Consider the following 19,696-nt stretch of genomic DNA (forward strand, 5'->3'; position numbering starts at 1 on the left):
CCTTGCTTTTTTGATGAAAGTTTTCGAGAGAAGAAACCAGTGACATAGCAAGACTGGAAGTCAGTTTGGTGGAGGGTAGGCTGGGCTGTGACCGTAGCGGAGAGCAGCGCAGACTCTCCTGTGGATCCGCTGTGTGCTCCCTGTTCTCTAGCAGCCGGCACACTCTCTCCTTCCTGTTAATGTTCTTTATTATGGTCTCTCTGTCCCCTTTGTCCTCTCATCTTCTCTCTGCCTTTCTATGCCTTCCCCCTCCCCCCGCCCCGATACTGTTTATCTAATTCCTCAATGTCGTAATTTATATTTTATAAAGAAATTACAAATCGTAGGATAAGAGAAGGTTTGTTTTTTAAGCCGCTTGATGTAAAGCAATAGGGATTTTTGAGTAAAAAAATAGAAGGGAAATTTTGGTACATTTAGTAGCTCAGTGTATTTCAGAATGTCTGTGGAACATAGAAGACCTAGTGAATGAGAGTTTCCTGAAAACATTATTTTTCATTAATAGTATACAGTACAGCATTTTAGCTGTTGTGTGAAGTAGCTTTTAGGCAGTCATTTAACTGTGATAATAATATGTAATCACGTGTTCTTTTTTCTTACAGCTGCACCTTTTAAAAGTCTACCTGTCCAGGAAGAAATGATGACAAAGTACTCTAATCTTTCTTTGGAGAGTCATAACATATCAGTGACTGGTAAATGCATCGTGTTTCTAATAAGTTAATAACCAGAGAATTTTTTATATTTAATTAAGCCACTGTATTTTCCTTATGGAGTACTAATCTCTACTCACAGTTTGGAGGAAGAAACACACCAGTACCTAATACAGTTATAATATAGTGAGATGGGAGTCAAATGTGATGAGGGCATTGCGCCCCAATGCAGGGAGGAGGCGGCCAGTTAGCTGGGAGGATTAAGGAAGGCTCTCTAGAAGGACAGCTGAGGAGAGGGGAGGGTTCATTTTAATTTGCCGATGCTCTTCTGCTGTCCTCAGACCTTGCTGGTACAGCCATTCAAGTCACGCTGCCTTGAGAGGAGAATTCAGGTATCTACTGGAAGACCTTTAGACAAAGAAATTAAAGATGTTACCTTTAAGTCAGGGACAGTGCTATGGAAAAACAAGTAAGGAATCCTGAAATAAAATGCAGGTCTGCTTTCTCCTCAGTTTTGGATTCCAGTGTTTTAAAAGTAATCTCAGAGCCTTTTAAATGTTACCTGTTTTAGTAACCATATTAGAAGTATAATTAGAATTCTAATCCTGTTTATTAAGTCACTGATAAGTTTTATCCAATCCTATGTCCAGTCTTTAACTGTCCTCTAGTCTTAAGAATGGTTTCCCTGTTTCTGTTTAATGTGAGTAAAAGGTGTGCCCTCCCTGAAATCTGATACCATTGGAATGTTCACAGTGAGTTTTCTGACAGAAGAACATCTTTATGCCTTTGTGCCACTCCTGTTTGTTTCCAGATGTCCCCACTCTAGTATTTGGAGTGTATTCCGTCTTGTAAAAAGGAATCACCACACTCCTGTGTTGCTGCTTGTTGGTTTACTTTTCACAAGTTTTAATGGTTGGTTTCCTGTGTTAGGATGGAGTGTTTCTTTAAGAGAGATTTATGTAAGGACATAAGTTTGCACATCTATTCATTAACCTGGTAATGCTGGCAGGAGCACACCCCTCATTTATCCTATATAGTGGAGCTCAGGTGCAAGAAGGATCAGGTGCCCACAGAAGGAGTAAAAATTGGACTTTTAGTTGATGTCAGGCTGATGATTTACTTAACTTAACCTGTTTGGAGGGTTTCTCTCATAACTACTCTTTTGTTCTGATAACTGCTATTAAAACCAGCGTTCCTACAGTATCCAAGAGAGCAGGTGTTCACAACTGTCCATTACTCACTGTCTGCCTTGGCCTGATCAAACTGGCGTCAGGCTTTTCTTTTCCTCTCAGACCCCTGACCTTCGGCTTGCCCCCAGTCTGAGTCCAGTGCTGCCGTCGGCTTTCCCCCCTAGGTTGCCCCATTGCTTCTTAAAAGTTCTTTCCAGTCCTCTTACCCCTCTGTATACAAGAAAAGTGTTTTTTTTCTGTTTGACACTGAGATGCCTGTAGATCCAAAGCTTGTAGCATTTCCCCGATTACAGTAGAATTTTTGGAATAAAGACTCTCCTTATTTGGGCGCTCCTGGTGGCTCAGTGGTAAAGAACCTGCCTGCCAATGCAGGAGATGTGGGTTCTATCCCTGGGTCAGGAAGATCCCCTGGAGAAGGAAATGGCCACCCACTCTAGTATTCTTGCCTGGGAAATCCCATGGACAGAGCATCCTGGCGGGCTACAATTGATGGGGTCACCAAAGAGCTGGACACGACTTAACAACTGAAAACAAAAGCAAACAAGGCTGTACTGTCCCCAGAGCTGGAAAACAGCAGCACAGACTTCGCTGCGCAGGTGTTGTGTGCTGTCCGCCCTCCAGCACCCAGTACATTCTCTCTCTCTTCACTTTTTATGTCCTTTATTATGATCTGTCTGTCCATTTTTGTCCTCTCATCTGCTCCCTGCCTTTCGATGTCTTTTATTTTCTGGCACTCTTTATCTAATTTCTCAGTGTCTTCATTTATGTATTAGAAAGAAATGACAAATTGTAGGATAAGGAAAGTTGTTTTTTTTTTTTTTAAGTCAACTGATACAAGTCAGTAGGGATTCTTCAGGAAAAAATATAGACTGGAAATTTTGTTACACTCATAAGCTCAGTATGTTTCTAAATGTCTATGGAGCATATAAAACATAATGAATCAGAGATTCCTGAAAACATTAATATTATGTATGTACATTAATATCTCATTAATATTGTGTATATACAATATAGTATTTTAGCTTCTGTGAAATAGCTTTTATGCAGTCATTTAACCTTGATAATAACATGTAATCATATGTTCTTTTTCTTACAGCTGCACCTTTTACAAGTCTACCTGTCCAGGAAGAAATGATGACAAAGTCCTCTAACCTTTCCTTGGAGAGTCATAGCATATCAATGACTGGTAAATGTATCATGTTTCATGTTTCAAATAATATAATACCCAGATAATTTTTATTTTTAATTAAGCCACTGTATTTTGCCTTATGCAGTACTAAATTCTGCTCACAGTCTGGTGGGAGAAACACACCAGTATCTCATACAGCTAAAACCTGTGAGGTACTCCAGTGCAGGGAGGAGGCAGCCAGTCCAGCTGGGAGGGTTAAGAAAAGTTCTCTAGAAGAAAGACAGCTGAGGAGAGGGGAGGGTTCATTTTAGTTTGCAGATGCTCTTCTGCTGTCCTCACACCTTGCTGGTACAGCCATTCAAGTCACTCTGCCTTGAGAGGAGAATTCATGTATCTACTGGAAGAGCTTTAGGCAAAGAAATTAAAGATGTTACCTATGAGTCAGGGACAGTGCAATGGAAAAACAAGTAAAGAATCCAGAAATAAAATGCAGGTCTGCTTTCTTCTCACAGTTTTGGATACCAGTGTTTTAAAAGTAATCTCAGAGCCCTTTAAATGACTCAGAGTTCAGTTCAGTTGCTCAGTCGTGTCCGACTCTGTGGGACCCCATGAATCCCAGCACGCCAGGCCTCCCTGTCCATCACCAACTCCCGGAGTTCACCCAGACTCATGTCCATGGAGTTAGTGATGCCATCCAGCCATCTTATCCTCTGTTGTCCCCTTCTCCTCCTGCCCCCAATCCCTCCCAGCATCAGAGTCTTTTCCAGTGAGTCAACTTTTTGCATGAGGTGGCCAAAGTACTGGAGTTTCAGCTTTAGCATCTTTCCTTCCAAAGAAATCCCAGGGCTGCTCTCCTTCAGAATGGACTGGTTGGATCTCCTTGCAGTCCAAGGGACTCTCAAGAGTCTTCTCCAACACCACAGTTCAAAAGCATCAATTCTTCGGCACTCAGCCTTCTTCACAGTCCAACTCTCACATCCATACATGACCACAGGAAAAACCATAGCCTTGACTAGACGAACCTTTGTTGGCAAAGTAATGTCTCTGCTTTTGAATATGCTATCTTTCCTTCCAAGGAGTAAGCGTCTTTTTATTTCATGGCTGCAGTCACCATCTGCAGTGATTTTGGAGCCCAAGAAAATGAAGTCTGACACTGTTTCCACTGTTTCCCCATCTTTTTGCCATGAAGTGATGGGACCAGATGCCATGATCTTCGTTTTCTGAATGTTGAGCTTTCAGCCAACTTTTTCACTCTCCACTTTCACTTTCATCAAGAGGCTTTTGAGTTCCTCTTCACTTTCTGCCATAAGGGTGGTGTCATCCGCATATCTCCCGGCAATCTTGATTCCAGCTCGTGTTTCTTCCAGTCCAGCGTTTCTCATGATGTACTCTGCATAAATGACTCAGAGTAGTTATCTGTTTTAATAACAATATTAGAACCATATTAGAAGTATAATTAGAATTCTAATCCTGTTTTTTAAGTCACCGATAAGTTTTATCCAATCCTATGTCCAGTCTTTAACTGTCCTCTAGTCTTAAGAACAGTTTCCCTGTTTCTGTTTAATGTGAGTAAAAGGTGTGCCCTCCCTGAAATCTGATACCATTGGAATGTTCACAGTGAGTTTTCTGACAGAACATCTTTATGCCTTTGTGCCACTCCTGTTTGTTTCCAGATGTCCCCACTCTAGTATTTGGAGTGTATTCCGTCTTGTAAAAAGGAATCACCACACTCCTGTGTTGCTGCTTGTTGGTTTACTTTTCACAAGTTTTAATGGTTGGTTTCCTGTGTTAGGATGGAGTGTTTCTTTAAGAGAGATTTATGTAAGGACATAAGTTTGCACATCTATTCATTAACCTGGTAATGCTGGCAGGAGCACACCCCTCATTTATCCTGTATAGTGGAGCTCAGGTGCAAGAAGGATCAGGTGCCCACAGAAGGAGTAAAAATTGGACTTTTAGTTGATGTCAGGCTGATGATTTACTTACTTAACCTGTTTGGAGGGTTTCTCTCATAACTACTCTTTTGTTCTGATAACTGCTATTAAAACCAGCGTTCCTACAGTATCCAAGAGAGCAGGTGTTCACAACTGTCCATTACTCACTGTCTGCCTTGGCCTGATCAAACTGGCGTCAGGCTTTTCTTTTCCTCTCAGACCCCTGACCTTCGGCTTGCCCCCAGTCTGAGTCCAGTGCTGCCGTCGGCTTTCCCCCCTAGGTTGCCCCATTGCTTCTTAAAAGTTCTTTCCAGTCCTCTTACCCCTCTGTATACAAGAAAAGTGTTTTTTTTCTGTTTGACACTGAGATGCCTGTAGATCCAAAGCTTGTAGCATTTCCCCGATTACAGTAGAATTTTTGGAATAAAGACTCTCCTTATTTGGGCGCTTCTGGTGGCTCAGTGGTAAAGAACCTGCCTGCCAATGCAGGAGATGTGGGTTCTATCCCTGGGTCAGGAAGATCCCCTGGAGAAAGAAATGGCCACCCACTCTAGTATTCTTGCCTGAGAAATCCCATGGACAGAGCATCCTGGCAGCCTAGAATTGATGGGGTCACCAAAGAGCTGGACACGACTTAACAACTGAAAACAAAAGCAAACAAGGCTGTACTGTCCCCAGAGCTGGAAAACAGCAGCACAGACTTCGCTGCACAGGCACAGGTGTTGTGTGCTGTCCGCCCTCCAGCACCCAGTACATTCTCTCTGTCTTCACTTTTTATGTCCTTTATTATGATCTGTCTGTCCGTTTTTGTCCTCTCATCTGCTCCCTGCCTTTCGATGTCTTTTATTTTCTGGCACTCTTTATCTAATTTCTCAGTGTCTTCATTTATGTATTAGAAAGAAATGACAAATTGTAGGATAAGGAAAGTTGTTTTTTTTTTTAAGTCAACTGATACAAGTCAGTAGGGATTCTTCAGGAAAAAATATAGACTGGAAATTTTGTTACACTCATTAGCTCAGTGTGTTTCTAAATGTCTATGGAGCATATTAAAACATAATGAATCAGAGATTCCTGAAAACATTAATATTATGTATGTACATTAATATCTCATTAATATTGTGTATATACAATATAGTATTTTAGCTGCTGTGAAATAGCTTTTATGCAGTCATTTAACCTTGATAATAACATGTAATCATATGTTCTTTTTCTTACAGCTGCACCTTTTACAAGTCTACCTGTCCAGGAAGAAATGATGACAAAGTCCTCTAACCTTTCCTTGGAGAGTCATAGCATATCAATGACTGGTAAATGTATCATGTTTCATGTTTCAAATAATATAATACCCAGATAATTTTTATTTTTAATTAAGCCACTGTATTTTGCCTTATGCAGTACTAAATTCTGCTCACAGTCTGGTGGGAGAAACACACCAGTATCTCATACAGCTAAAACCTGTGAGGTACTCCAGTGCAGGGAGGAGGCAGCCAGTCCAGCTGGGAGGGTTAAGAAAAGTTCTCTAGAAGAAAGACAGCTGAGGAGAGGGGAGGGTTCATTTTAGTTTGCAGATGCTCTTCTGCTGTCCTCACACCTTGCTGGTACAGCCATTCAAGTCACTCTGCCTTGAGAGGAGAATTCATGTATCTACTGGAAGAGCTTTAGGCAAAGAAATTAAAGATGTTACCTATGAGTCAGGGACAGTGCAATGGAAAAACAAGTAAAGAATCCAGAAATAAAATGCAGGTCTGCTTTCTTCTCACAGTTTTGGATTCCAGTGTTTTAAAAGTAATCTCAGAGCCCTTTAAATGACTCAGAGTGGTTATCTGTTTTAGTAACAATATTAGAACCATATTAGAAGTATAATTAAAATTCTAATCCTGTTTATTAAGTCACTGATAAGTTTTATCCAATCCTATGTCCAGTCTTTAACTGTCCTCTAGTCTTAAGAACGGTTTCCCTGTTTCTGTTTAATGTGAGTAAAAGGTGTGCCCTCCCTGAAATCTGATACCATTGGAATGTTCGCAGTGAATTTTTTGACAGAAGAACATCTATATGCCTTTGTGCCACTCCTGTTTGTTTCCAGATGTCCCCACTCTAGTATTTGGAGTGTATTCCGTCTTGTAAAAAGGAATCACCACACTCCTGTGTTGCTGCTTGTTGGTTTACTTTTCACAAGTTTTAATGGTTGGTTTCCTTTGTTAGGATGGAGTGTTTCTTTAAGAGAGATTTATGTAAGGACATAAGTTTGCACATCTATTCATTAACCTGGTAATGCTGGCAGGAGCACACCCCTCATTTATCCTGTATAGTGGAGCTCAGGTGCAAGAAGGATCAGGTGCCCACAGAAGGAGTAAAAATTGGACTTTTAGTTGATGTCAGGCTGATTATTTACTTACTTAACCTGTTTGGAGGGTTTCACTCCTAGCCACTCTTTTTTTCTGATACTGCTATTAAAACCAGTGTTCATACAGTATCCAAGACAGCAGGTGTCCACAACTATCCATTACTCACTGTCTGCCTTAGGGCTTCTCTGGTGGCTCAGATGGTAAAGAATCTGCCTGCAATGCAGGAGACCCAGGTTCAATCTCTGGGTTAGGAAGATCCCCTGGAGAAAGAATGGCATCCCACTCCAATATTCTTGCCTGAGTTTTCCATGGACAGAGGTTGTCTACAGTCCATGGGGTCACAAAAGAGTCGGACATGACTGAGCAACTAACACAACACCCTGTCTACCTTGGCCTGATCAAACTTGAGTCATGCTTTTCTTTTCCTCTCAGACCCCTGGACTTTGGCTTGCCCCCAGTCTGTGTAAGCAGTAAATGCATTACCCCAGTCCAGTGGTGCTGTCTGCTTTTACCACTGGGTAAAAGCTTCATTTCTTCTCAAGGATTCCTTCCAGCCCTCTTACCCCTTCTTATAAAATTGTTTTTTTCTATTTGACGTTGAGATGCCTGTAGATCCAAAGCTTGCAGCATTTCCCCTATTGCAGTAGATGTTTGGAATATAATTATTCCTTAAGTCTGGATTTGATTTTACTCAAAAAAGAAAAAAAAAAATGACATTAACTTTGGGCTTTCCTTGTGGCTCAGCTGGTAAAGAATCTGCCTGCAATGCAGAAGACCTGGGTTTGATCCCTGTGTCAGGAAGATCCCCTGGAGAAGGGAAAGGCTACCCACTCCAGTATTCTGGCCTGGAGAATTCCATGGACTGTATAGTCCATGGGGTCGCAAAGAGTTGGACAAGACTGATCAAGCTTCACTTTCACTTTTCTTTGAAACACAGCGTCTCTGAGCTGTGACCCTTTTTATGGTAGGCTGTTGTTCTGGTTGCCTTTGTATCTAAAAGTTTGGTTTTAGGAACTGCCTTTATTGAAATATAGAATTTAAATCTGAAGGTGTACTCAAGTTTATTAGGAACCATAGGCTTTCTTCTTCTTGTTATCACTAGGAGTTTTAAGGTACTTCATGAAGAGAATGTTTTCATATATTTTCACCTTGTTTATTTGAATTGTGCTTAGCAACATTTCTGTTTTGTTGCTTATTATTTTCTCTTTTCCTGTGGCCTTTTTAAAAATTCATCTCTTTTGGGACAAAATGTCTCTTTTAGAGAGATCTAAATGTGGACATTGGTTGTAGAGTTGGCTCCAGTTCATAGCATACTGACTCAAAGATGCTTGAGACTGAGAAACAGGTCCTGTGCCTTGGAGAGTGAACAGTGTGACCTTTGAGTCATGATAGCAAATTGTCTACTGGTTTTATGTTTTAAAAATATTGCTAGTAATTTACCTAACAGATACAAGGTAATGTCTAGATGTGTATTTTTACACATAACTGAGTTTAAACCTCATAAGAACCCTAAACAATAGATACTGCTACTATTTGCAACTTGCTCATGAGGAAAAAGAAGCACTGAGAGACCAAGTGAATGGACCACAGTCACAGGTGGTAAGTTGGGAGTTTGATTTTCAAACCAGACTCTCTGGCACCAGGGGCTTATGCTATTAACCATTATACTATGTACGCAGCCTTTCTTAATGCCCAGTTACTCATTTCTTTCAACAGTGTTCCTAATATAATTATACCTATTTTAAGGAAACTTAGCTTTGTTTTTGAGACTATGGAAAAAGTTTCAAAAACAATGAAAAGGAGGGTATTTTAATTGTTCTTTGCTAAATAGGTTTGTCATGGAAATTGCACTTGCTTAGATAGTGGATATATTGTAAAAGTATAACTGACCTAAGAATAAGGTATGCTTTTTTTCCAGTTGTCTGATACCACTGGGTTTCAAAATTGATCTTTTAATAATGGACTATTTTTACATCACTGTGCTAGGTTTCCCAGGGTCAATATTCAGAAGTCATTGTTTGTATTACAGCAATCAGAGTGTTTCTTTATTGTTTTATTTTTTTCTTCCTCTGTGTATGTTAGTGATTGGTGTCTCCATCAGTGTGTTACAATTTAACCAAAGAGGTTACAATCAAAACATCTGCTGGCAGTTTTCTTGACTACCCTGGTAATGCTGGCATAGGCTGTCCCCACTGGCACATTTTATTTACCATTTTAAGATGTGATTAGCTGTCCTGGCAAGGACCTGATGAGACAGGGAGGTAGACAAAGCAGGCATTGGAGGGACAGATGAGTATATTAAAGCACAGAGTAAAATTTGGAAAGATTAGTCCAGGAAGGGAAAGGCAGCCATGGTGTTTAGACCAGCTAGACAGGAAGTCTAGGGTTAGGATTCAGATTCCAGGCTTAAGTGACTGGTCAGTGAGTTTGTGAAAACGTAAAGAACTGATGTTGAAGCTGAAACTCCAATACTTTGGCAACCTGATGCGAAGAGCTGACTCATTTGAAAAGACCCTGATGCTGGGAAAGATTGAAGGCAGGAGGAGAAGGGAACGACAGAGGATGAGATGGTTGGATGGCATCACCGACTCAATGGATATGGGTTTGGGTGGACTGTGGGAGTTGGTGATGGACAGGGAGGCCTGGCGTGCTGCGGTTCTTGGGATCACAAGGAGTCGGACACAGTTGAGCGACTGAACTGAAAGAAACAACTGTCTCTTACATTTGGCTGCTCAGACACTTTGTTGCTGAGAAGATCTGAGGATGATTCCAGTGAGGTGTACTTGTTTAGGATGTTTCTCAGAAGCAGATCACCAGTTATCAAATCTTATGTAGACTGTTGATGTAGAGAGGAAAAGGATTGTGAATCCTAATATATACAGAGAGTGAAAGAGAAGGTGGAAGAGGGATCCGTCATAGTAACACAATTGATAGTAGCTGTCAGCAGCTTTTGTTTTACGCTAGAGTTTCTCATTATCATAAACATTAACATTTTGGGCTGGATAATTCTCTGTTGCTGGGGTCAGGGGGTGCATGGTTGTGGGCGCTGTAGGATGTTTAGCATCATCCCTGGCCTCTCTATCCACTACATTTGAGCAGCACCTACCAAGTTGTGACAACCAAAAATGTCTCCAGATATTGTCACATGTCCCCTAGTAGACAAAATTATCCTCAATTGTAAACCACTGGTTGACACATAAAAAAGAATAGCTGTATTACTGTTCCCTGTCCCCTCAGCGTGGGGAGACAGATGATTTAATAATCACATGGTTGTTAACATTTAATAAAAAATTTCACCAAAAAGTTAGATGATGGTGCTGAGCATAAGTGGGACAGGGAACCTGATCAATTAAAAGCCTTTTCCCTGCCCTTTTGCTGATTTCAGATCCTCCCCATCTTTGAGAATTAAGTTAAAAGCTATGTCCCCAGTAAAGCGCAAATAGAGAAGTACTGTTTCTGTTTCTCTGATATGTATCCAGCATCTTTTAATGAATTTTAAATTACATAAATAAAAATGAATTCATTTGAAGAAATACTAAAATGTTATTTCTAGCCCACAATAAATTAGAGAATCTGACAGTTCTCTTGACACATCTAGAAAATCTAAAATATAGCAACATTCATTCTTTTAAATATAAAATCTTTTAAGTATATAGCTAAGTACTGCCAAAAGATATAATCAATAAACGAGTCTATAATAGGAATGGAAAAGAGTGTTACTTGAGCCAAATGGAAGACTATAGCCCAGGAGACAGATTCAGGAAGCACTTGAATTGTGTTCTACTGGACTACAAAATGGGGAAGTTTATAAAGGCAAACACTGCAAAATTAACTTAAGTTGTTTGTCAAGAATTATAATTAGACTAGGGATCCAATTGTGAATTGATGTCATATTAGGTTTCCTTGTGTTTGTTGCCAAGGCACTTGAGTTCTCATAGCCACAGACTTAGAACAAGGCCTTGAATTTAGGCAAAGAGGGGAGTTGGAACTGAAAAGCCCCAGAAAGCTGGAGCTGAAAACCCTCAGAATTCTATAAACACAGAGAAAGGATTCACATAGTGTAAAAAACAGCTGATGAGCACAAGGAGATGCTCAGCTGGCTTCTTGGTTGTAGCTTTGTTCTGCACCAAAACAAAAGATTTCCATGAGTTTTCTAAGACAAGAGCCTGCTCTCCCTGAGGCTGTAATTCAGATTTACGTTACTTGCATGATACAGGAGCTTCCAACCTGAGAAATAACACAAAAATGACCCTGACAGGTGATACTTCTGCAGGAAAGCAAATGAAAAACATCTGTGGAAGGAGGAATCGTTCTCCTTGGCTGTGCAGTTCATATTTGGACCTGCTTGCGAGACAGAAATGTGAAGTGCAGTGAAGCAGTTCTAACACTGAGCATCCACTAAGGAGCAGTGGGATTACACCTTCTAGAACTTCAGACTCTAGAATACCGGGGAAGGATGTGAAGGAAGCAATACTTGAAACATGAGAAAAGAACATTATGCTATTAAAAATATATATATATATATGTTGGGGGGTATCTGTATAAGGTGATGGATAATCATTTTCCAATATATATAGGTCTAGTCATTATGATGTACACACTGAACTTACATAGGGTTGTATGTCAAGCATGTCTCAGTAAAACTGAAAGGGAAAAAAAATCACTTTTGAAAAATAGCTGAATAGAACTTCTGGGGATAAAAACAAAACTTGTCAGACTTGACTATTCACTGCTTCCATTCTCAGATCTCTCTCTTTTTGCCAGTGGTAATCTCTGTACAATGTATGTGTTTATGTGTGTAGTAACCATAGAAGCTATATAGTATTTTTGGCTATTCTTTAATATTAATATTATAAACCCATATGTATCCATCTGAAAATTGCTTTTTTTTGGTCATCCTCCAACATTAATTCTGGGGGCTCTAGCCATATCATCTATGCATGTAGCATGTTCTTTTAGCTGTGTGTACAGTATAGATACACAGGCTTGGGTATTTTTCTCTCAAGAGACCTTAGTTTGCTTAAATTTTTTTCTAATGTAAACCATAGAGCAACAGACACTTCTACGTATCTCTTTCTGGGCATGGTTGTCTGTGTTCTTCTAGGATAAATACCACAAAATAGAATTGCTGAATTAGAAACTATGCACATTTTAATACCTACTTGCAAACTAGCCTCCAAAGTATCTTGATAATTTAATCCTTCCCCCCGTTTGCATATTTGAGTATAATTTTCTCTAGATCCTGACCAGCCTTGATGTTATTAAACTCTTTGCTATTATGAGCATGAAAAGGTCTACCTGTTGTTTTAATTTGCATTCTGGAATTAGATGTATATGTGTGCATTTATATGTTAATATCATTTATTCAATTGTCTATTGGGCTTATGAAAAAAGTGAAAGTGTTAGTTGCTCAGTAGTGTCTGACTCTTTGAGACCCGAGAGATGATAGCCTGCCAGGCTCTTCTGTCTATAGAATTCTCCAGGCAACAACACTAAAGTGGATAGCCATTCCCTTCTCCAGGGGATATTCCAGACTCAGGGATGGAACCCAGGTCTCCTGCATTGCAGGAAGATTCTTTACTGTCTGAGTCACCAGGGAAGCCATTGGGCTTATATGGTCTTCAGTTTATACAAATGAGACAGCTATAAATTTTGAGTAGTAATTTTTACTTTTTAGAAAAATTGCAAATATTCTTTCTTTAATTTTTTACATGTTTTTTTATTGTGTATTAAATTTTATTTACACATTTCTGTTAATATTTTCATAGGAGTTTTTTAACCTTCCATTTTTAAACCATTTAAAACATGGTTCTTTGTATTGTGTCTGATAGAACACTAACATTATTATATAGATGTATTATTTTATATAGACATTTTATATATGTCCCCAAATGTCCCTAAATCCTTGCCTGAATAGTTCTTTTTTTCCCTACTATTTTGAAATACCACCCTGATCATATTACAAATTCCCCTATGCTGTTTTGTTTCTCTACCGTTTAAATGTTTTTCAAACTTTTAATAGTGCTCTACAAAGTAAGGAACGATTTACCTTGTGAACTGATGTACTACCATGCATGCATGCACATGTCAAGCAACACCCACACGTAATAGATGTGTTACACTTTGATGATTTCTATCTTACAACCCATTAAAAAACAAATCTGATGGTAATTAAGTTGATTTTCTGGTCTACTGTTTCCAACTTGCAATCTGAAAATTTCTGCTTATTTTATATCATTAATTTTCTTGGTGTTTTCCAGCATCACTAACAAATTAATATTACTTCTTGAAACATTATACTTTTGTTACTTTTTTTCAAAAACTAGCTTTTTCTAATTCCTGTACTTTTACTCTTTCAAGTGGAGTTTTTGTTTGGAACCAAGTTCCATAAAAAATCCTTTTTGGATCTGACTGACTTTTAACTGAATCTATGGATTATTTTGGGGGGGGAGAATATTAGTATTTTTATAATCCCACTATGGTTTTCCAGTAGTCATGTATGGATGTTAGAGTTGGACTGTGAAGAAAGCTGAGGGCCGAAGAACTGATGCTTTTGAACTGTGGTGTTGGAGAAGACTCTTGAGAGTCCCTTGGACTGCAAGGAGATCCAACCAGTCCATTCTAAAGGAGATCAGCCCTGGGATTTCTTTGGAAGGACTGATGCTAAAGCTGAAACTCCAGTACTTTGGCCACCTCATGCAAAGACTTGACTCATTGGAAAAGACTCTGATGCTGGGAGGGATTGAGGGCAGGAGGAGAAGGGGACGCCAGCGGATGAGATGGCTGGATGGCATCACTGACTCGATGGACGTGAGTCTGAGTGAACTCCGGGAGTTGGTGATGGACAGGGAGGCCTGGCGTGCTGCGATTCATGGGGTCGCCAAGAGTCAGACATGACTGAGCGACTGAACTGAACTGCATACTCTGTTGTCACCTGTGATTTAAATCTCATTTGACTTGGAATGTCTATTTAGTTAAAATTTTCCACATATATATATATATATATATATATATACACACACACTTAAAATTTGTACATAGATACACAACATGCCTATACACACATACACATACATGTTGCTACAGTCAAGCTAATTAACATGTCATCTTCTCACATAGTTATCATTTTTTGTGTGTGAAGAATGCACTTGAAACCTACTGTCTTAGCATATTTCCAGTGTTCTATACAGAATTATTAATTATAGTCTTTATGCCTATAAATAGTAGCTATAAAGTCTTAGACTCTCTAGTCTTACTCATTCTATGTAACTGCAACCTCATACATACCCTTTGATCACCCCGTCCCCACCCCTCTTCTGTCCCTGATAACATCAACATTCTGCTCTCTGCTTGTTTGAATTTGACTTTCTTTTTAGATTCCACATATTAATGAAGGGGCTTCCCTCATAGCTCAATTGGTAAAGAATTTGCCTGCAATGCAGGAGACCTGGGTCCGATTCCTGGGTTGGGGAGATCTGCTGGAGAAGGGAAAGGCTACCCACTCCAATATTCTTGGGCTTCCCTTGTGGCTCAGCAGATAAAGAATCTGCTTGCAATGCGGGAGACCTGGATTTGATCCCTGGATTGGGAAGATTCCTTGGAGAAGGGAAAAGCTACCCATTCCAGTATTCTGGCCTGGAGAATTCCATGGACTATACAGTCCATGGGGTCGCAAAGAGTTGGAGATGACTGGGCTACTTTCACTTTCATATTAGTGAAATCATACAGTATTTTTTTCTCTGTCTCTGGGTTATTTCACTTAGCATAATGTCCTTAATGTACTTACCTCTTTTTAATAAGAGTTTCTATTTTTAAAGCATGTTTGGAAACACTGTCCTATGTGAAAAATTTTAATTTGCTTTTTCCATTTGTTTTTTTTTTTAAATGTAAGAACAAAGTAGATTTTTATTTCACATGATATGATTCCTAAATGAACCCATTAAGGTCTGCTGCTGCTGCTGCTGCTGCTGCTAAGTCGCTTCAGTCATGTCCGACTCTGTGCGACCCCATAGACGGCGGCCCACCAGGCTCCCCCGTCCCTGGGATTCTCCAGGCAAGAACACTGGAGTGGGTTGCCATTTCCTTCTCCAGTGCATGAAAGGAAAAAGTGAAAGTGAAGTCTCTCAGTCGTATCCGACTCTTCGCGACCCCATGGTCTGCAGCCTACCAGGCTCTTCCGTCCATGGGATTTTCCAGGCAAGAGTACTGGAGTGGAAGGTTACAAATGGCTTAAAGGTCCACATACTTTTTTTCCCCTTCCAGTTTTATTGAGATATCATTGACATATAGCACTGTTTAAGGTATACATCATAATATGACTTATATACATCATGAAATTATTACCATATAAGTTTATTGAATAGCCACTATCCTATGCAGATAAAAAAATTAAGAGAGTTCCCTAGTAGCCTAGTGGTTAGAATTCCAGGCTTTCACTTCTGTGACCCAGATTCAATTGCAGGTTAGAGAACTGAGATCCTGCAAGTCATGTGGTATGAGCAAAAAAATAAAAAGTTTCATTATGATGAGAACTATTAGGCTTTACTCTCTTAACAACTTTCATATATAACATACAGCAGGTGTTAATCATGTTTATCCTGTTGAACAGGATAACATCCCTTTTTGTTGTTGTTGAGTGGCTACGTTGTGTCCAACTCTTTGCCATCCCGTGGACTGTAGCATACCAGGCTTCCCTGTTGTTCACTATCTCCCAGAGTTTGCTCAAACTCATGTCCATTGAGTCAGTGATGCCATCCAACCATCTCATCTTCTGTCATCCCCTTCTTCTCTTGCCCTCAATCTTTCCTTGCATGAGAGTCTTTTCCAATGATTCTGCTCTTCATATCAAATGGCCAGAGTATTGGAGCTTCAGCTCTAGCATCAGTCCTTCCAATGAATATTCAGGGTTGATGTTCTTTAGGATTGAATGGTTTGATCTCCTTGTTGTCCCAAGGACTTTCAAGAGTCTTCTTCGGCACCACAATTCAAAAGCATCAATTGTTCAGCACTCAGTGCTTTTTATGGTCCAACTCTCACATCTGTACATGAATTGGAAAAGTCATAGTTTTGACTATATGGACTTTGTTGGCAAAGTAATGTCTCTGCTTTTTAATATGCTGTCTATGTTTGCCATTGTTTTTTCCCAAGGACAAGTGTCTTAATTTTATGGCTTGAGTCACTGTTTGCAGTGATTTTGGAGCCCAAGAAAATGAAATCTGTCACTATTTCCACTTTTCCTCCATCTATTTGCTGTGATGTGATAGGACCAGTTTCTATGATCTTAGTTTTTTGAATGTTGAGTTTCAAACCTGCTTTTTCAGTCTCCTCTTTCACCCTCATCATGAGTCTCTTTAGTTCTTCTTCACATTCTGCTATTTGAATGGTATCATCTGCCTATCTGAGGTTGTTGATAATTCTCTTGGAAATTTTGATTCCAGCTTGTGATTCATTCAACCCAGCATTTCGCATGATGCACTCTGCATTTAAGTTAAATAAGCCGGGTGACGATATATAGCCTTGACATACTCCTTTCCCAATTTTGAACCCGGTTCATTGTTCCATATCTGGTTCTAACTGTTGCTTTTTGATCTGCAGGACAGTAGGAGGGCACAATCGCATTAAAATCAAATCCCATACTCGCTGGGTAGGCAAACCACAAACTGGAGAACAGTAATGCCAAAGAATTTCTTACAATGTTATGAAGGTTCTAGGCTCCACATCAGACTTCCCAACCTGGGGATACAGCAAAGGGACTGGGAATCCCCAAAGAATCTGACTCTGAAGGCCAGCTAGATTTGATTATAGGACTTCCATGGGATCCAGGGAATCAGAAACTCTTTGAGGGCACAAACAAAACCTTGTGCAGGGGGCCCAGGGGAAAAGGGCAGTGACCCCTCGGGAGACTGAACTAGACCTGCCTATGTGTGTTTGAGGGTCTCTTGTGGAGTCATGGGTTAGCAGTGGCCTGCTGTGGGGACCGGGACACTGGCAGCACCAATCCTGGAAGGCACGTGTTGGCATAAGTCCCCTTGGTGATCAACATTAGCTCTACCACAGAGCCTGTAGACTCCAGGACTGGGTCATCTCAGGCCAAACAACTAACAGCAACGGAACACTGCTCTACCTAGGATTAAAGATTTACTGAGCAGGGCCCTACCCATCAGAGCAAGACCCAGTTTTCCCCACAGGCAGTCCCTCCCATCATGAAGCTTGCACAAGCCTCTTACCCTCATCCAACAGAGGGCAGACAGAAGAAGCAAGAAGTACATTACATCCCTAGTACTTACCTATCTTATAATTGGAAGTTTGTACCTTTTAGCCACCATCCTGTTTCCCTTCCCCAGACCCCCGCCTCTGGTCATCACGGGTCTGATACCTTTTTCTATGAGTTTGTTTGTTTTTAAAGTATAACACTACAACACTATTTTAGTTTCTGGTGCATATTACAGGGATTATATATTTCTCTATATTTCAAAATGATCAACACTATAAGTCTAGTTAAGTCTACACCATCTGTAACCATATAAAGATGTTACATTATTATTGGCTATATTCCCCACACTGTATATTTCTCATCTGTGACTTCTGTATTTTGTAAGAAAGTTCATACCTCCTATTCTCTCTCACCTATTTCTCTCAACCCTCTCCCCACCTCCCCTCTGGCAACCATATGTTTGTTCTCTGTTTCTGTGACTATGTTTCTGGTTGGTTGTGTTTGTTCAGTTGTTCTGCTTTTTATATCCCATATAGAAGTGGAATCATTTAGTAATTTTCTTTCTCTGACGTATTTTGGTTTGCATAATACCCTCTAGGTCCTTCGTGTTGCAAATGGAACTGTCTTGTTTTAACTTACTTTGGTTTACATAATACCCTCTAAGTCGTTCATGTTGTTGCAAAATGGCAAGATTTCATTATTTTTTTTATGGCTGAGTAATATTCCTGTGTGTGTGTGCGCGTGTGTAGATTACATCTTCTTTATCAATCATCTCTTATTGGGCACTTAGGTTGCTTCCATATCTTGGCTATTGTAAATAATGCTGCAGTGGATATAGGGGTGCATGTATCTTTTAGAATTAATGCTTCTGTTTTTTTGAATAAACACCCAGGAATGGAGTTTCTGGATTGTATGGTGTTTCTATATTTAATTTTTTGAGAAACCTCCATAGCGTTTTCCATAATGGGTGCACCACTTCACGTGTCCACCAGTAGTGCACAGGGGTTCCCTTTTTCCCACATTCTTATCAGTACTTGCTATTTGTTGGCTTTTGGGTAATAGCCATTTTGATAGGTGTGATATCTCACTGTGCTTTTGATGTGCATGCCCCTTTATGATTAGTGATGTTGAGCATCTCTTCATGTGCATGTTGACCATCTGTATGCCTTCTTTGGAAAAGTTTCTGTTCAGGTCCTTTGCCAATTTTTTATGCAGTTTTTTTTTTATGTTGAGAAAGGTTCATATACATTTAAAATGTTAAGACTGTATTGGGACAGAGGTAAATTACTCTGAATTAAAGAACATTCTTTTTAAAAATATAATTCTGGAACTGAGCAAATGAGTATGGTTTGAGAGATGTAGATGTCATGGATGCTTTTATAACACAGTAAAACAGCCGAAATGCATTGCACTTGTGGAGTTTTGGGGAAGTTGAAACATTGTCCATTGAGTTAAATAGACAGACTATTTTTTTTGCTAACCAAAAATATTTTCATATTAGAGATAAAACTTTTTACATGTTTTTAATGCTTGTGATTTCTTCACGGGAAGGAAATTAGGCTGCAGAAACACTAGCATATATAAAAAGCAGTGAGATAACAGTTAAGGCTTGGAGAGTGACTTGGCAAGAAGAAAGACTACCCTGCAGTTTTAATGGAAGTAAAATATTTTTTCTTTTTCATTTTATTTTCTATCTGTATAAGGTGATGGATGTCCCTTAAACTTTTATGGTAATCATTTCATAATGTACATAAATCAGAACATTATGCTGTAAACTTATTACAGTGTTATATGGCAATTGTGTCTCAAACTGGAGAAGAAAAGAATTTTTAATTAAAAATGTTAATCACATCATTCATCTAGTACCACACTGCTGTATTGTTTTGTTGTTGTTGCTCAGTTGTATCCGACTCTTTGCTACCCCATGGACTGCAGCATGCCAGGCTTCCCTGTCCTTTACTATCTCCCGGAGTTTGTTCGAACTCATGTCCATTGAGTCAATGATGCCATCCAACCATCTCGTCCTCTGTTGCCCTCTTCTCCTGCCCTCAGTCTTTCCCATCAGCAGTGTCTTTCCCAATGACTTGGCTCTTCCCATCAGTATTGGAGCTTCAGCTTCAGCATCTGTCCTTTCAATGAATATTGAAGGTTGATTTCTTTTAGGATTGACTGGTTTGATCCTTACTGTCCAAGGGACTCTCAAGAGTCTTCTCCAGCACAATTCAAAAGCATCAGTTT

General features: G+C 39.7%; 1 protein-coding gene across 7 annotated transcripts in view; it reads left to right on the forward strand.

Moving 5' to 3' along the window:
• EMB (embigin) overlaps positions 1-19,696 on the forward strand; it is a 65,990-nt gene that overhangs the window by 13,826 nt on the left and 32,468 nt on the right. For 6 of the 7 annotated variants that reach the window (XM_027520044.1, XM_027520041.1, XM_027520043.1 and 3 more), the window contains exons 2-4: positions 600-689; positions 2,934-3,023; positions 6,118-6,207. In XM_027520044.1, coding sequence (XP_027375845.1) covers positions 600-689; positions 2,934-3,023; positions 6,118-6,207 — 270 coding nt within the window. The remainder of the gene's footprint in view (positions 1-599; positions 690-2,933; positions 3,024-6,117; positions 6,208-19,696) is intronic. The other variant, XM_027520048.1, reaches the window with a different exon arrangement.

Source organism: Bos indicus x Bos taurus, chromosome 20 (assembly GCF_003369695.1).
Source record: "Bos indicus x Bos taurus breed Angus x Brahman F1 hybrid chromosome 20, Bos_hybrid_MaternalHap_v2.0, whole genome shotgun sequence".
NCBI lineage: Eukaryota > Metazoa > Chordata > Mammalia > Artiodactyla > Bovidae > Bos > Bos indicus x Bos taurus.